Source organism: Telopea speciosissima, chromosome 10 (genome assembly GCF_018873765.1).
Source record: "Telopea speciosissima isolate NSW1024214 ecotype Mountain lineage chromosome 10, Tspe_v1, whole genome shotgun sequence".
Classification (NCBI taxonomy): Eukaryota; Viridiplantae; Streptophyta; class Magnoliopsida; order Proteales; family Proteaceae; genus Telopea; species Telopea speciosissima.
This window is the reverse complement of record NC_057925.1, coordinates 10,593,872-10,613,719: the sequence shown is the minus strand read 5'-3', so window position 1 is coordinate 10,613,719 and position 19,848 is coordinate 10,593,872. Positions and strand designations below refer to the sequence as shown.

General features: G+C 36.7%; 1 protein-coding gene across 1 annotated transcript; it reads left to right on the top strand.

Annotated features, from left to right (window-relative positions):
* Positions 1 to 803: 803 nt before the first annotated feature.
* LOC122643205 (F-box protein At5g07610-like) lies at positions 804 to 2,340 on the top strand. The gene is made up of 2 exons (XM_043836852.1): positions 804 to 1,267; positions 1,584 to 2,340. Exons 1-2 carry the CDS (start codon positions 804 to 806, stop codon positions 2,338 to 2,340), a joined length of 1,221 nt encoding a protein of 406 aa, XP_043692787.1.
* Positions 2,341 to 19,848: the final 17,508 nt, after the last annotated feature.

Here is a 19,848-nt window from a genome sequence, read left to right as displayed (position 1 = left end):
AGGGCGAAAAATATTAAATCTTAGGAGTTTGTCGGGGATCGAAACGATCAACACCTGACGATTACGGAAAACATGTCTTAAGATTTTCTAGGGAAAATCAGGTTGTTACACATTGGTCTGTCCAAATTTGAATTTTATCCCCAACACCAATTTTCCAAAGGAGGCCTTCTGTCAGAACATTCCTACACCCTCGATGATGCTTCTCCAGATCCATGATGGGGAATTTCCCATTGTAGGTTCTAGAAAATCACATTTTGAAAAGTAAGTTGATTTCAAGAATTGTGTCTAGTGAAACATTGGATCACTAAAGAGTCTCCACGCCATTGTGGATAGCAAAGCCTTGTAGGAGTTCACAGTTTGGGGATGTTGATACAATAGAGGTCTAAACTCGTTCATGAATCATGATGTTGAGGAGAATGTTGTTCAAAATCCATGAATCTTCAAACCCTATTTGACATAAAAATAAAAAATAAAAAGAAAAAAATAAGAAGATTTTCTACTAGTAGAATACTATTAAAACTCATCTTTCCAAAATTTGGAAAAGCTCAAATTTTTATGACAAAATCTTAACCTCTGGTTAGGGAGGTGAATTATCCAAATCCGAAGGTTGAGGATGCTTTTCATCATTAATAGAATATTATCACTAATCCATTACTTGCTCTCCAAGTTCTACAAGGCTAACTAACTACCTACTTAACCTCTAAGCAAACGCACCGATTTAAGTTCCGAACTAACTCTTAAATTTAGAAAACCTATGTCTTGAGATTGTTCTTCTTAGCAACCATATCTTCCGCTAGTGAATAATGAAGGAAGAAGAAGAAGAAGAAGAAGAAGGAGAGTACAGCAGCAACTCACGATCTTCTTCTTCTTCACCAACAATAATATTACCTGGTGAAATCCTGTATGAGATACTAACTCGTGTGGCTCTCGATGATCTTCTTCGGCGATGCAAATGGGTTTGTAGAGATTGGAATGCTCTCACATATGACTCCACATTCAGACGCCTCCATTGTCAGAGGACACAATCAGTTTCTGGCTATTTCATTCAATATGCTACTGAGAAGAGATTTCACACCAGCTTTGTCAGCTCCATTAATGCATCCTCTCTGCTGCCGCCATCGCCATCACCATCACCATCACCATCACCATCATCGATCTCTCTTAAATTTATACCAGGGATAAACCGTAGGATATGTACCTCTTCTTATCACGCACAAGGTCTGGTTTGCTGCATGAGTAAAAGCGATCACAAGCCGGGCCCAAAGAGGTATTAATTGCTATTTTTATTAATTTAATCTCTTTTGGTTAAAGAATGTTCAATTACTAAAATTTATGTTCTAGGTCTTAATATTGTTTAGAGGGTACGTGGGTCTTGGTGTTAACAGGGTAAAGATTGTTTTATTGTGATCAAGTGGTCACAGGTTAGATGAGCTTGGAAACAGCTTTTCTATGAAAACAGTACATTATGATGTCAGACCTTTCCCAGATTACGTAGTGGCTGGAGCCTTGTGCACTTCTTGATGTTTCCCTAATTATATATATATTTTGTATTTTTACCACTCCAATTTCATCATCATCATCAGGTTCTACGTGTGCAAGCCAGCGACGAGGCAATGGACAGAAATTCCAAATCCTATGAATGGTTATTACCCAGAGACAATGGGGTTAGTGGTAGTGAAATCAAATCCGTTGCATTACAAGATTGTTCGATTCTCATCCCGTTGTGGATGTGAGATATTTGATTCCAAGAACTGGGCATGGAGGACGCATTGGGAATTTCCGAGGTTATCTTATTTGAAACGGGAGGTTTTTTTGCATGGTTCTTTTCACTGGTTAACGACCTCTTTTGGTAACGAAAAACAAATATTTGCTTTCGATCTTTATAAAGAGAATTGTAGGTTTATCATGTTGCCTCCTCAATCCCAAGAGGAAGAAGTAGAAGCTATGAATTTTGACAATTTCTTAGTGAATTGTGATGGGCATCTTGGGATGATATACACTCCAAAACTTAAGGAGACGGCTGAATCTTGGTCATGGATTGAGGTGTGGGTGATGGAAGATTACTTGAAATCAGAGACGACATGGAAAAAGAAATACACGTTGAGCTTGGAACCACTAAACCGGATTGTGGGACGCCAGTATTTTATATTGGCAATGGACACTATGGATAGTATTTTGGTGACGAATTTTGACAAGTTGATTTGGTACAATTGCAGCACTGGAGTTCCAACCCATGTGATAAACCTTGAAGATCCAATTATTGCTTTAGAGACTCGTATTCATCCATTTATTTCCGATGATGTACCTTGTAATCTTGGACTGCCAACAGGTCAGGCCTAACTTGGCTTCACCAATCTCTAGCCATGCACTGTGACCATCCATTTAGCTAATCGGGTTGGACTCAGTTGATTACCAGGCCTTAACTGGGATAGGGACCTGTTTAACTCTAAACCGTTTTTAAACGAACCATTTATTAGATGGATTCTAATAATTTCATTCTTAGTGATATTTAATCTTGATCAATTGTTATACGGTCTTTAACTTGGTCAATAAATGGGTTCCAATATTTTCTTGGTTAATATGCTAAATGTTCATAAATTATTTTGCTCCTTAATTTAAGACTCTCTGTGGCATTGTTTATACTTATATATGTATGACCTATTTATGAATAATCAATTATGATATTGGGATATGGCTTATAAATAATAATCGTTTGGTTACTATCAGATTTAATAGATTATATAATGAAAAATATGTTTGGTATGCTTAAGTGAAGAATATATCATTAGTGCAAGAAATTGCTATCTAGGCCTTTAGAACTTCCACATGCACGCTGTTCAATGGACACGCATGCGCAAGCATTGCCGTGTGATACTTTTGCATGCTTCTGTGTCTAGGCGTAAGAGCTACGTGAGCCACATGATCAGGTAGTACTGTTCTTTTCTCCATATTATTATTATGTTATTCGTATATATATAACAAGAGCCTTCCTTTTATATTATATAATATAATATTATAATGGGAGAAAGTTCTTTGTCCGGGAGTGTGGCCTACGCCAGCACTCCCATGAGTCTATCTCTCTCCTCCCCATGTAAAAAGACAGCTCTGCCCCCTTGTTTTGAGCAGGAGATAGATAGACATATGGGAGTGCTGGCGTAGGCCACACTCCTGTACAGAAAACTGCTTCCCTATTATAATATATAAAGTAGTATATATATATTATATTTTATATTAAGATAATATATTATATAGTACATATTATATAATATAAGTGTTGATGTTCATTGTGGGGGAACGTAACCCCTACATGCACGTGGGGGCCAGTGATAGCATACCCATTGGTATCAATGGGGGTGGCATTTCCATTTTTCATAAGGGTAGGGCGGTTATTTCGCCCTTTCTACTGCATTTAGTAGCATTTTCCATGGAAACTTAAAAGAGTTCAAAAAAATAAGGCACCTAGAAATTCTAGAACCATAAGAGCAGCAATCAGGTAACTAAAAGAAGGACACAAGTTTTTTATTCGAAATAGGAACTAGAAGCAATTTTTAATTTCAGGGACTGAAAGGGGGATTCCTAAGTCAAAGCCAGAAAAAATGGAGATTTTGTTCTTTAATAGTTATAGGAAATATAGTGAGATAGATGGGGTTCAGCCATGGTAGAGATAGAGTGGAATCAGGGACGGAGGAGATGGGTTAGGTTATTGGTGAAATCAAAGATGGGGTCAGGATTTAGAGATTTCAATCAATAAAACTGAAGAGGGTTTAGATGCAGCAGAAAATAGATGATGGCGGCGTTTCAAATAGGGACGGTGTCTTGGTAGTTGCAGGGAAGGTAGAGATGGGGGAGGAAAGTGAATTGACAAGTGGAGAAAATTGGGATTCAGGTTCAGTGAAAGAGAATCAAAGGATAAGAAGGGGTTCACTCACGATTATGATAATGGAAGGTGGGAAAATGGAGAAACAAAAAATGGAAGAAGAAGAAGATGAATTAGTTAGGGGCTTGCCAAAGAAAAGAATGAGTTCACCAGGTTAAGTAAGGGTAGTATTGTCATTTAGAAAAAATTAACCATCACTTAACTGTAAACACCTAACGGAGTGGACTTAATAATAATAAAGTCAAAACATAAGGGGTGGTCCATGATATCTCGAAAGTTTTTGGAGTGCTTGTGCCATTCGATTAAAATGCAAGGGGTGTCCGTGAATTTTTTCTTAAAATAAATATTTTTTTTCTGCCACGTACCATTTCTGAACCTTCACTAAAATAAAATTTCACCTTATGGGGATCATCAGGGTAGGACTTGAAGGTCAACTTTGTCGAAGGAAAAGTAAATGCCACGCCCATGATCTACATGACAATAACAGATCTTTTATGTCCTTCATACAATTCCACTCAATACCTGGAGTAACATCATAACAATCCTTTCGTTTCCATCTGAAACTGTTCTGTTTGTTTATTTTTCTTAGCAGGTCTGATAGCCAAGTAGTTTTATGGGTTTTTTTGTATTTTTATTATCACATGTTATTATATTTGGCTAACTAAGAATAAAGTTGTTATTGGCTCGGAGAAACCCGATCCTATGTGGATCATGAATCATATCCACAAATGGACCGTTGATCAAAACTTATTCCCCCCTCTCGTTTTCTTCCTAGGATGTAATACAACAACATTCACTGGTTTCTCTTAACATTTCTTCTTTTAACTTACCTTTGCTCAATTTCCCTGTTTTAATCTGTGCAGGATACCATACATCTAGATTGACTGTTGCAGGGTGGTCCTATATCTTTTTTATAGATGGCAGGTTTAAGTTTTTTGTTGTAGGAAACATCCGAGCCACTGAAGATCTACTCCCTGACCTTTCTACGATCCGAAAAGGAATCGACCATACTGCCTGCATTGGGTTGAAGATTAAAGAAATATAGTGTGCCAACAAATGGATCACTGATGTTCTTCCATCTCCAACCAAATGCCCATGGCCTTAGAATCTTTTCAAAGACCTACTATATATATCAAACCTAACTCAGGATGTATATTTTAAGAATAATGGAGATACTTTTTGTCTAACTATAGCTAAGAACATGATTAAGAATACCTATCACATGAACTTTGTACTCTTTCAGTTTGTTTAATATATATGTTTTTTGATTTCTCATCAAAAAAAAAAAAAAAAACCATGAATATCATACTCTCCATAATAACGAAATCATCATATAATCCCATCATCGATACATGCATTTACATTTTATAATGAACATAAAGTAAAATCATCTCCATATCAAGTACATACATTTAACATAGGAAATTCATAAAGTAAACAATATTTACACTCACAATACAATCTGTGCTTGAAAGAAGCTGGAAGAACTCCCTCTTGCTTGTGTCCTTGAATTTCGAATTGCGCTGCGTATCCTTTTAGTTTAGGATTTCATTCTAGCTTGTAAATCCTTTTATTGCTCATGATCCTTCTATTAAGTTCCTTAGGTTCAAAGTCCTTATGTAATTATTTAATTGTTAGAGTCAGTAAATTATTTGTTCTTATTAAAATTATTCACATATACCTAACCTTAGATATTATTTTAAGTCCTAAAGTTATATTAGGATTTAGGATCCTCACTTTTCTTTTAACTTTTAGAGTCATTTATTTAGTATATGTATCACTACATAGATTTATTCATTTTAATGTCCAGGTAACCAGTTAATCGAATTAACCTTCCTTCTACTTGATTTATTAACTTTAATCAAATCTTAAGTTCCATCATCAAATATACTAACATTAAAATTTGAATTTAATATTACTTTGCTCATCTATTTAATTTATTCAATCAATGATCATTTATTTTAAGTACCGAAACAAACCCCTTTATCTGTAATTATGATTATCTATACTTTTATTTTATTAAATTAAGTCATTATTCATATTAGGCTCTAATAAGGTCCATGTTGTGTTTTCATATCATTATTACTTTCTTGGTAGGTCACATTAGGATCTCATATGGGTTTAGATTGTGAAATTCGTTCACTTGTATATGCTAGTTCATTAATTTAGGTATGTTAAATCTCATTTGAGCAAAATAATTTATGAAGCACAAAAATCTGTAGCATATCATTACTTAGAATTAGGTCGATCAAGTGTTTTAAATTAGGCCCATAAAGATTTAGGCCAAATCCATAAGATCTATGCTTAGACCCTAAAAATCATTTATCTTGTTCAACCTCTAATTTTCAAATTTTTTTCACCTTCCATTTTCTTTTTTTCTTTTTCTGTTTTTGTAAAACAGTGGACAAAAGCCACATCAGCAGTCTATGTGGCTCCCAAACACACACATGCACAAGGGAGGGGGTGCTCGCCTGCTCGGCCTCCTTGTCAGACCCTCTCTCTCTCTCACTGTCGGTCTCTCTGTCTCCCTCTCTCACTTCTCTTTTATTTATTTATTTATTTATTTATTTTTTTTTTTGATAGGTAATATCAATTTATAAAAAGAAGAGAAAAGTGAAAATATACAAGAGATAGGCCGAAGCCAAAAACCCAAAGGGAGGGCAGCCTCAACTCTGGCATACAAGGAGTTGAGATCACACCAACACGAAACAAAACCAAATAAAATCAAGATATCTGCATACCCCACAAATCAGCTAACAAAAAGAATTGATAGGCACTCGTCTATGAGAAAGAGATAGTACAACATAAATCAAACACGTCCACTTTAATATCACAAATCATGCGAGTCCTCAATCTTGACATGTGAAATAACCTGAAATTCCACTCTCACCAAATGTGAGACACAGTGGTACAAAAGGTAAGCTTACCAATAAGATCGTTGAGATCATTATTCTTGGATTATAACCTCTAAAATTACATTATGGGTAAACCGACGAGGGAATGAGAAAAACTGGCAAATGTCACTTCGTACCTATGATGTGAAGCCACACTCATCTCTACTTGTTTCTCTCCTCTGTCTTTCCTTCTTTCACTCTCTCCCTATCACTCTCCCAGTTCCTTCTCCCCTCACCTAGTTTCTTTCTATCTCTCTCTCTCCTTTCTTTTAAATCCCAACCCCAAAAATGGAGTAATTTTCATAAAAATAAATCCCCAAAATCAGTAAAAGAAAATCTTCCTTTTGAAGATTCAAAATCCCACTTTGAGCTTGACCCTTCAACTCCTTGAAAATCTCCTATCAAACGTTTCTTCTCATCTGCACGATTTTCCTCCATCCTCGTCTCTCACAAAATCATTTTTCTCTTCTCTCTTTTCTCTTTCTTCCCAAGTTCGGCTTCCATTCTCCATTTACTCTTACTTTCCTAAAAATCAGCAATCAAAAGAGAAAGATAGGATATCGACTCAATCGGCTGAGGTATTGTACCCTTTTTTTTTAGGTGAAATTCTACTCTTACCCTTGGTCACCTCCCTCCTAGACCAATCCATGCACATGGACTTAGTTTGACTATGGTACCCTTCCTTCCCAATATTACAGTCCTAGCCTTAACCCATTAATTTCCATACAACCAAGTTGACTAAGGTGAGTTTACCTTAATATCCTTTGATTCACCCTCTTTTTACCATGTATACCAACCAATGATATCCACCCTCCATTTGGAATCTATTCTTACAAGTGGTAGCCCCACTGCCACATAAGCATCCATATCACTTCCTCCCCTCCATGTGGTATCCATTCACATTCCACCTAGGATGACACATGTCCCAATCACATTTCATGCATTTTTATTTTCTTATTTATCCTTACCTCCTACGATGACACGTGTCATCCACATCATCAGGTGGTCCCACTTATAGGTGATAAATAAAATATTTTAAAATTCTTTTACATAAAATGCTATTGATGGAGCTTGAACATGGGACCTCTTATCTATAGGATCCAACTCCTTTACTTCCAAGGCGGGCAGTACTTCTGTGCGTCCAACTTTGCTCAGCATACAAGATGGGTGGAAAGTACCGCCTGACCCCCGCTCGGGCAGGGTGCTCGGGTAGAGAAGTCTCTTCCCTTTATATAACCAAAATATATTTTATTAAATTCTCAAAACTAAATTGTTGTATGCTATCCATCACCTAACACATTTTCAAATGAGAAAATCACCGGTTTCTAAATAAAATTATCTTCGGGTGAAAAATACTAAATCTTAGGGTTTAGTCGGGGATCGAAACGATCAACACTTGACGATGATGAAAAACATGTCTGAAGATTTCTAGGAAAAATCGAGGTGTTACAAATTCGTCTATCCAATTTTCCGAAGGAACCCTTCTTTCCTCGATGATGCTTCTCTAGGTCCATGATGGGGAATTTCCCAGTATTGCTTCTAGGAAATCACAACTTGGAAAGTAAAATTGATTTCAAGAATTGTTCCAAGTGAAACATTGGGTCACTATAGAGTCTCCATGCCATTTTGGATAGCAAAGCCTTCTAGGAAATCACAATTTAGAAAGTTACCTACTTTAAGACCTTCTGGAACCAAAATGGAATTGGACCAGATCACTCAAACCCAACCCAATAATGATACAGTAGAGCTCTACACACGTTCATGAATCATGATGTTGAAGAGAATCTTGTTCAATCCATGATTCTTCAAACCCTATTTACCACTTTTATTAAAAAAAAAAAAAAGGGGATCTTCTACTAGTAGAATCCTGCAAAAACTCATTTATCCATTTTTTATTTTTGGGGGAATTGGAAGTTTTATATATTTTTTTTTTGTATAGAGGGGGATCGAACCGGGAAGCGGGTAAGGTACTAGGCAGGAGATTCGAACTCGCAACTGAGCTAGGCATGCAGTTGTTGGTATATTTCCAAAATTTTGAATCGCTCAAATTTTTATGGCAAAATCTTAACCTCTCGTTAGGGAGGTGAATTTGCATATCTAAATTCGATGGTAGATGATGCTTTTCATCACTATTAGAATACTATCACTTAGGGCTGCAACAGGGTCGGGTTGGGCCGAGCTTTACAAAACCCTAGCCCAACCCTAAGTCCCCTTAGCTGGGCCCAGACCCGACCCGACCCTAACTGAGGGCCAGAAAAATCCAACCTTAACCCGCCCTCAGGGTCGGGCTGGGCTGACCCTGATTGGCCCTGATCATGGGGAAGGGGAAAGAAATGCATGGGCTGGAATGGGCCGGGGAGATCAATTTTACATAGAATAACATTATAATAAAATGTATTATATCAGTTATTGTCTTCATATATAATATATTATATAAAAAAAATGTAGGTGACATTTAAAGTTTATAATGTATATATTATATCAATATATATTTTATAATATAACTTAAATCAGGGTTGGGCCGGGCCGGGCCGGGCCAAGCTTAGCTTGAAGCCTCAACCCTAACCCAACCCGACCCTGACTCAGGGTCAGAAATTTCCAGCCCTGACCCGCCCTCAGGGCCAAATATCTCAACCCAGGTCCTGTTTAGGCTCAGGGCTGACCAGGGCAGGTTCGGGCCGACAAGACCAAACTTGCACCCTGAGTATCACTAATCCATTACTTCCTCACCAAGAGATACGGATGACATCACTAAGAATAAGGAAACAAATAGCTGTAAATTTTCCTGTAAATCCCTAATTACCATAACCTCTCCGAATTCATCTCTAATAAAGGGAAGGATAATGGCTATTCCAAGTCAGTAAATGAAATAGTCTGTTGGGTGGACCTAGGTTCTAGGAACCGAACCAACGTAAATATTGCCTGCCACTCGTTACCTCTCTTCCAACTCTTTAGTTAGTAATGAAGGAAAAAGGAGGAGAAGAAGAAGAAGGAGAGAACTGCAACTCACAATCTTCTTCACCAACAATAATATTACCTGGTGAAATCCTATATGAGATTTTAACTTATGTAGATCTCGATGATCTTCTTCACCGATGCAGATGGGTTTGTAAAGATTGGAAAGCTTTGACATATGACTCCACATTCAGACGCCTCCATTGTCTGAGGATACAACCAGTTTCTGGTTACTTCATTCAGTATGTTTCCAAGAATAGTTACCACATCACTTTTGCCCGCTCCATTGCATCATCATCATCATCATCATCATCATCATCGATTTCTTTCGATTTTATGCCAGAGATAGACCCTTGGATATGTACCTCTTCTTATCACGCACAAGGTCTGGTTTGCTGTATGATTAAAGGCAAAGGCGATCATATCAGGCGCCTAAAGAGGTATTAATTGCTTCTTTTATTAATTTTATCTCTTTTGGTTAAAGAATGTTCAATTACTACAATTTATGTTCTAGGTCTCTTATTGTTTAGAGGGTGGGTCTTGGTGTAACGGCACAGATTGTTCCATTGTGACCAAGTGGTCACAGGTTCGACGGATGAGCCTAGAAACCAGTCTCTCTATGAAAGTAGTACGTATCGTTAATTTTCATAGATTCCGCAGTGGCAGGAGCCTTGTGCACTTGATACGCCCTTTTTAACGTTCTAGGTGTTCGATTCTCAATCTGTGAGGGATATGCGATATTTGATTCTAAGAACTGGGCATGGAGGAGGCATTCGGAATTTCGGAGGTTGCCATATTACGTTCACTTTGATTTGAAGTCGGAGGTGTTTTTTGCATGGTTCTTTTCACTGGTTAACCGACTTTGATAAACAAAAACCAATATTTGCTTTCGATCTTTATAAAGAGAATTGGAGGTTTATCATGTCGCCTCCTCAATCACAAGAGGAGGTGAATTGTGAGCTTGGAATTGACAAGATTTTAGTAAATTGTGATGGGCATCTTGGGCTGATATGTACTCCTCAACTTAACGAGATGGATGAATTTTGGTCATGGATTGAGGTTTGGGTGATGGAGGATTACTTGAAAGCAGAGACGACATGGAAAAAGAAATACAGGTTGAGCTTGGATCGACCAAACGGGAATGTGGGTCCATGGTATTCTTCAATATTGGGAATGGACACAATGAAAAGTATTTTGGTGACGAATTCTGACAAGTTGATTTGGTACAGTTGCAGTAGTGGTCTTCCAACCAAAGTGATGAACCTTGAAAAATCAACTAATTTTCAAGATTGTTGTTTTATTCATCAATTTATTTCCGATTATGTACCTTGTAATCTAGGGCCAGAAGAGAATCCAATAGAATAAAGGAAAATAATCTAGAGGTGCTGCTGGGTATAAATTAGTAACTGATTGCTGCAACTTTCTTTTGATGAATTGGGTTATATTTGAGAAAGGCTATCTCTTGTTAGCGAGATCTTCTTCGATGTAATACATATAAGAGACCACTTTCAGTTTTTGATCTAGCTCTACCTTAAGACTGAAATGGCTTCTCCACTTATCAATAGTACCCTTGATTCTTCAGCCATTTTTATATATAGCTCTTGCACTTGACCCCCTCCCTCTTACCCCCACCCCTTCATCTAGGAGTGTCAACCGCTCAGGCTCGGTCGGGCACTGGGCTCAGTCGTGCTCGGTTGATTACCAGGCCTTAACAGCAGTAGGGACCTGTTTAATTCTAAACGGTTTTTAAACGGGCCATTTATTAAATGGGTTCTACTAATTTCATTCTTAGTGATATTTAATCTTGTTCAATTGTTATACGTTCTTTAACTAGGTCAATAAATTGGTTGTTCCAATACTTTAATGGTTAATATATTAAATGTTCATAAATTATTTTGCTCTTTAATTTAAGACTCTTTTTGGCATAGTTTATATTTATATTTATGACCTATTTATGAATAATCAATTATGATAATGGGTTATGGGCTATAAACAATAATTGTTTGGTTACTACTAGATTTAATAGATTTTATAATGAAAAATATGTTTGGTATGCTTAAGTGAAGAATATATTATTAGCGCAAGAGATCGCTATCTGGGCCTCTAGAACTTGCACACACACGCTGTTCAATGGGCGTGCACACGCAAGCATCGCCTTGGGCATGATTTCTTCCTTTCCATGGGGTAGTATGATACTTTCGCGTGCTTCTGTGTTTAGACGTAGGAGTCACATGGGCCACAAGACCAAGTAGTACTGTTCTTTTCTCCATATTATTATTATATTATTCATATATATATAACAAGAGCCTTTCTTTATATTATATAATATAATATTATAATATATATATATATATATATATATATATATAATAGTATATATTATATTTTATATTAAGATACTATATCATATAGTACATATTATATAATATAAGTGTAGATGTTCACTGTGGGGGAGCATGGCCCCTACGCGCACGTGGCATCAACAGGGGTGGTATTTCCACTTTTTATGAGAGTAGGGCGGTCATTTCCCTCCCTCTTTTTATGTCCGGGCGTGGGCGGGTACACTCCCCCACAAAGAACTTTTTTCCATTATATAATATGATATATGTTAAGAGAGGGTGGGGACGGGGTGGGGGTTGGAGAGAGAGAGAGAGAGAGAGAGAGAGAGAGAGAGAGAGGGGCAAAAGAGAGGTTTATTTTGATTTTCGTTAATTTTACCATTTTATCCACACATAAGTAGTAATTCTGCACATGTTCTGTAATGGTACTCGCTTAAATAAACATTAGTAGTTTATGGTGATAAATCATAAACAACTCTCTAGCTATTTATGAATATATGCTTATATCGATTTATTGTAATGAGAAATAGAAATTATAAATCATATCAAACACTTCTTTTTATGTTTATGTGTCATATAAACATAAATTTAAACTATACCAAAATAAAGATGTTTTCCTTAAAAGGGAAAAGGAGAGGGACGGGTATAGGGAATGAAACCAAATGCTTATAGCCCACAACTAAACCAATTAGTATAAGCCAACACACTTCAGAAGTAACCAATAAATTCCATATATTAAGTAGAAACATAAGAATTTGTATGTTTCAGCAGGTCAAGAACCACTCCTACTTGTGCATGATTCAAGGACTCGTGGTATTGTGTCGGCCAGATGAGTATAAAATAGTTTAAAAAATAAATAAATAAAACAGAACTATTAGTATTTTAGTAAATAAAATGATCCAATCCTACCTGATATGGCCCATCAATATTGATATTGATACCGATATTAATAGAAAATGTAACTTAGGGTAAAATGGGAATTTCAAGAAATCTTAAATGGGTCAGGCTAGGTCGGTCTGTAAACAGGCAGGCTAGGTCGGGCCTAGAATTGATCGATCCAGTCGGACGCTCTACAAGCTAGGACCTAACACCAAGACCGCCCGATTATTAAACGTGTCGAGCTTAAGCCCAACACGTTTAATCATTGAACCGGGCCGAGCCAGACTTTAATCAGGCGGGCTCAGCGAGTCTATCGGGTCAGGCCAAGAATTGACAACCCTACCTTAATCCATATTTTCCGATCTATGCTCAAAATATATATGACAATTAGAGTTCAGACCATAGTTAGTATATCCATGTATTATACGTGTATAATATGTGGATCAAAATGTTTAATTCAAAAACTTATCGTATTGCATATAAGTTGTCGGAGTTGGATAAATACGCGAACTTTAAGGGTTGAAGTATATACACATATAAAATATGTAAAATACGTTTAGTTTTTAAAATAGATAAATTAAGTCAATCTAAATTCTAAAACCAATCTAATGGATGTGATTCTTCATCTTACCAACCCCAGCCCCAAACCCTCGTTCCTCTCTCACGGATACCAAACCCCAGCAATGACTGTGGTTCTTCATCTTCTCCATTCTTTTTCCTCTTCTTCTTCCGGTGACTGTGGTTCTTTAGGCCAGCGATTGCCATACGCATTTTATTGAGACAGATTTTTGAAAAGTGTCATTATCGTACAGTCCTTTTAATTATCATATGTATTTGTTCCTGTATTATTGTCGTTCCTGAACTTACTAACTATGGTTCAGAATGGAAAGTTATATGGTCAGGGAACTTCTGGATCCAAAACGGACTTAGACCAGGTCAGACTCATACCGAACTCAATATGATATCATAGAGATCGAACCACTTTTTTTTTGGGGGGGTGTTGAGGGGTAAGAGTCTAACTACTCATTCATTTAGCGTCATAAAGCAATTCAATGGTGATCCAATGCCCTTCCTCGGTGTTTCAATGCGTTCATGATATTAAGGAAAATCTCGTTCAATCCATGATTCTTCAAGCCCTATCTACCATAGATCATGTCCCAGAAAAAAAAAGTTTTTTACCAATCAAAGTTGGAAAACTGCCTTTTGACTGGGCTGAGTTATCTGAGTCGAGTCAAAATTTTAAAAAATTTGGTCAAAAAATGTATAGATTAGGTCAGGGTAAAAAATGATGAGGCTCGATCATAAATCATTTGAGTCAAATAAGACTTAGTACTTTTACCCGTGTCAATAGATTTCACTAATTTATTTGTTTTTTTTTTAAACCATAAAACCACATTAAGAAACTTTTTTTTTTTTTTATGAAACCACATTAAGAAACTGAGTCAAGTAAAATAGTAAGTCCCCTCAAGTCTCGTCACTTGTTCAATGGTATAAACTCAATGTAATCTTTATTTTTCTGGTTTCCCCATAGTGCTTTTATATTTTTCTAATTTTTTATTAATTTATACATATTTATTGTATTAAAAATAATATTAAAAAAAAAACATGACTCACCTTTGGACAAGTGGTTGGACAAGACAAAGTCACCAAGTTTCTATGAGAGGCAAGTCGGATCAGAAAATCTAGTTTAATTTCATTTATGCTACCAATAGAATATTATCATTAATTCATTACTTCCTCTCCAAGTTCTACAAAAATACGGAGTCCTTGGCTGACCCCAAAAGACAACTCAACTCCAGAAGAAGGTGATACTTTTCGTTACGCTTTAAATCCATTACTTCCTCTCCACTTTCTACAAGGGTGTAACTACCCACTTAACTTCCAAGAAAACATACCGACTTAACCTCCCAAACTTCTAAATTTAGAAAAGCAGTTTTTGAGATTGATCTGAGCAATCAAATCTTCATGGGTTTTAGGTTTAAGATTGACTCACCGCTAGTGATGAAGGAACAAAGAGAAGAAGAACAAGGCGAGAACTGCAACTCACAATCTTCTTCATCACCAACAATATTACCTGGTGAAATCCTCTATGAGATTCTAACTCATGTGGCTCTCGATGATCTTCTCCGGCAATGTAGATGGGTTTGCAGAGATTGGAAAACTTTGACATATGACTCCACATTCAGACGCCTCCATTGTCAAAGAACACAATCCGTTTCTGGTTACCTCATTCAGTATCTTACCAAGAATAGATTTCACGCCAGCTTTGTCCGTTCCATTAATGAATCCTCTTCGTCATCGATTTCTCTCGATTTTATGCCGGAGATGGACATTAGGATTAGAGCCTCTACTCATCAGGCACAAGGTCTGGTTTGCTGCGTCAGTAAAGTCGACCACAGCACTCACTTCAGGTATTGCTACTTAATTCGTTAAGTTTTGCTTTTTTTTTGTTAAAAAAAAAAAAAAAAAAAAAAAAAAAGACCTCTCTACTGGGAGTGTGGCGAACGCTTGCACTCCCAAGAATCTCTCTCTTTTTCCCATTGCCCCCCGTTTGTTTTTTAGAGGGGAAGTTTTGATGGGATTATTGGGAAGATGGGAGTCACATGGTTTTTTTTTTTTTTGTTTGGAAAAAAAAATTATATTAAATTCAAGAAGCACATATGGATAATTGTTTTTCCTAGCCTAGATGGCCAGACTAGAAACCATGTACATCCAAAATAAAATGATTCGTAATATAAGAAAACATTGCATTATGACAAAGATTGTTTATCTTCAAAAGTTGATCCAAACGCTCCCATGACCAAGGCGTATGGATTGGAGATGGAAGAAAAACAGGGATCATTTTGTTGGAACACCAAACTTCTTTCAACTTCAATCCATGAATGGCCGCATACTCTAACCCAATCAGAAGTAGTCAGAAGTCCAAAGATTTTTTTGTTCCAAAAAATGAGATGTCGTAATCCGACATGCAGCAATAGAAATAAACTTTCCTTCTAACGAAATAAAAGAGGCCCATCCAACTAAACCTATGCTTGAGGGTAGAGTTCAGAAGTGAAAGCTTCGGCTATGACTTTGGATTGCTTAGCGATGGGATTTTGAAGTGTCAATAAGCATATAAATCAATTAATGTTATTCCTTTGTTTTTGTAAGTGAGGTTAGAGATAGGTTGGGATTTTGAAGCGAGGTTGGGGTGGGATTTTGAAGAACTACATCAGCATTTTCCCACCTCATTTCTCCTACCCCACCTAAGCACCACATCAGTATTTTCCTAGCTCATTTCTCCTACCCCACCTAAGTCCCCTCTAAACAAACGGGGCCTATATGAAAAGATATCTCTGCCCCCTTGTTTTGAGGAGAGAGAGTGACACATGGGAGTGCAGGAGACAAAAAAAAACACTACTTCGCTTTTTTTTAAATATTTGGAAGGAAGAATTTTGGTTAAGTCCCTAACATAGTTCGTAATCTCGGATCGAATCAGTCAAAGTCATGTGGATTGGATCAATATCAGCCTAGACCGATACCCAATATCCATTGATCCGTCTACTGGGATCAGATCGCCTGAATCTTGGGATCAGATCGGTCGTCATTACGATTCTAAAATGGCTTGTAACCTCAGGATGGAATCGGTCCAGATCGGATCGATATCAGTCATGATTTTTCGATCTATTTTTATTTTTCATAATTTTTTTATAGTATCTAATCGATAATAACCGATATGGAAACTGATACAACAAAATCCGATTTCTTTTTTTTCTGTTTTTTTTCATTATTTATCAATGCAGACCGATTTTGACTGATCCAGATTGGTAACTAATCGATATCAGCCTTGACCGACCCAAACTCCCACAACAGTTTCCCTTGTAGAAGTAGAATACAAATCTTCTCTTTATCTCTCTCCAGTTTACGAAAAATTAATTATCCTTCTGTCATTCTTTTTCTATAGATCTTCAGGTAAATCATGTATCCAATTACAATATTGTTTTCTTTAGGGTAAAGATGTTCAATTACAATTTATGTTCAAAGTGTAAGTATGAATTTTTTTTGGTGACTTGCAAATAAAAATTTCATTTTCATTATTTACTTAATTGTTTATATATTTACACTTTTACTAATCCAATTTCATCAGGTACTATGTGTGCAAGCCTTTGACAAGGCAGTGGACAAAAATTCCAAACCCTGTGAGTGGTTGTTACAGTGAGAAAATGGCCATAGTGGTAATGAAATCAAATCCAATATTGCATTACAAGATCATTCGATTCTCACATTGCAGTAAGGATTGGGGTACACAATACTGTGAGATATTTGATTCCAAGAACTGGGCATGGAGGTTTCATGTGGAATATGAGAGGTTGCCTTATTCTGTTCTATTTGATTTGGAGCCAGAGGTTTTTCTGCATGGTTCTTTCCACTGGTTAACCTTTTTGGGTGAACAAAAACAAATTTTTGCTTTCGATGTTGACAAAGAGAATTGGAGGTTTATCATGTTACCTCAATCGCAACCTTCTAATGAAGTAGAAGCTCGAATTGACAAAAAATTGGTAATTTGTGAGGGGCATCTTGGGCTGTTATGCACTCCAAAATTGACGTCAACGCCGGAGCTATGTTTATGGATTGAGGTATGGGTGATGGAGGATTACTTGAAAGAGACATCCTGGAAAAAGAAATACAGATTGAGCTTGGAACCACTAAACCGGATTGTGGGTAGACGGTATTGTATATTGGCAATGGACACAATGAATGACAGTGTTTTGGTGAGGACTTTTGACAAGCACATTTGGTACAATTGCACCAGTGGAGTTCTAACCAAAGTGAAGAAGCTTGAAAATCCAATGAGTACTTCTGTTCGATCTATTCATCCATTTATTTCCGATTCTGTACCTTGTAATCTAGAGCCAGAAGTAAATCCAAAAGAAGAAAAAAATCGAATCTGGAGCTCTTGTTAGAGATCTTCTTCAATGTATATATAAGAGACCACTTTCAATTTTGGAGCTAGCTCTACCCTAGGACTGAAAGGGGTTCACTACATCCCAACACCTTTATTTCTTCAGCCATTTTAGTTCGTGCACTTGAAAATATACAACTTCTAACTATTTGTTTCTTATTCATTGGAATCTTTTTATATGTATTAGGACAAATTTTTCTGTCAATAAGGGCTTGCACACAGTAGGGGGTATGTTCAACCATTCATAAATGGGGGTCAATTTTTACGTCACTTTTTATGGCCATTGAAGAGCCGGTGATCCGTCACCGCTTGAAGGAAACCTTCTTTCAATTTATTACATATGTTTACGTTTCTCAAAAACCAAGTTCTCAAAAGTCACCCTAGAGAATAACCATAGTACATATAATTAGGATGAATTTTGAAGCGAAGTCCCAAATGGAGTAGATGCAAATATATCTTATCTTCCTTTTCGAAAGTTCGTTTTATTTTTTCTTGGGACTCATAAGCAATAACTACTTTCTGAGGATTAAGTAAATCTTTTCAAATTTGAAACTTATGAATGTAAAACAAATTTGAAACGAACTAAACTTGTAATTAATTTATTAACTAGTAGATCTGAGCAATTTCCCCTTTTCATAATTGTAGTCTAAAGCTGAAATAGCAGTAACATCCAACTCCATCTCCTAATTATCCAACCCAATCTAAATCTATAATGGAATCAAATTCTAAAACTAAAAATGGAATGCAACTCTAACATAAATAAAATATTACAAGATAAATCAAATAATCTACTAATATCCTACTAAACCCAAATCCCAATTCCGACCCGATTCTCATCAGAACTTTCAAACAAGTTTGGCCTGGTCCAAAGAACTGCTCCTGCATCACCTAGACAAGTCGGATCATAAAATAAATATTTTTTTTTTCTACCACCATTTCTGAAACTTCACTAAAACAATTCCACCTTCTGGGGATCATCAGGGTAGGACTGGAAGGTCAACTTTGTCGAAGGAAAAGTAAATGACACGCCCATGATCTACATGACAAAACTTCAAGGGAATGCCATTGCACTTTTTCTCAAGGTTTTCAAGCTCTGCTCTCAGTGGTGGCTGACCACTACAAAAGAAACCAAAGATTGAGATGCTTTTACAACAGTACAAGACATACAAATTGATCTCTTAAATCTTAATAGAAGGAAAAGGAAAAGGAAAATAAGAAAAAATAACCAAGGGAGAAAAATATGGTGATTAACTCAAGACCATAGCAAGTTTTTTGCAAATAATGCGCTGAAAATATGTACCATATGATGCACTTCTCAACATACAAAAATTTATTTCCCTATACCAGCAATTTCATTCATATTTTGCCATATTCTAATTTTTATTCTCATTTTGGAGTTACAAATGCAGAAGAATGAACAAAAAGGGTGGCCCCAAGATCATTCCAGACAGTTCCTAATTCAATTATCATAATAGCAATAGATCTCAGTAACAGTAATAGAAGATCATTCTGAACTTGAAATCAAGATAGAGACCAAATTTGAAGATTTCAGAAATTCGATCAGCAGGGCTCTTTAAGAAATGGGCATACAAGTATCAAGATGTCTTCTTTTCAGGCATTATATGGGCGACTTCCACCTGTCATTCCATTCTATGTAGAGGGTAGTTCTTCCATAGAGGCGGTTGATTTGGATCTTTAAGAGAGAGACCAGTTGCTGCACCAATTGAAAGGTCATTTACTCAAAACTCAGCAATGGATGAAGGCTTATGCAGATAACCATAGGAGGGAATTGAATTTTCAGGTTGGTGATTGGGCATGGCTTAAATTGCAGCCTTATCGACAGTTGTCTGTGACGTCTCGACCCGGCCAGAAAATTAGTAAGCGTTACTATGGGCCATTTGAAGTGTTAGCCAAGATTGGACCAGTAGCTTATAAATTACAGCTAGCTTCTCAATCCCGGAT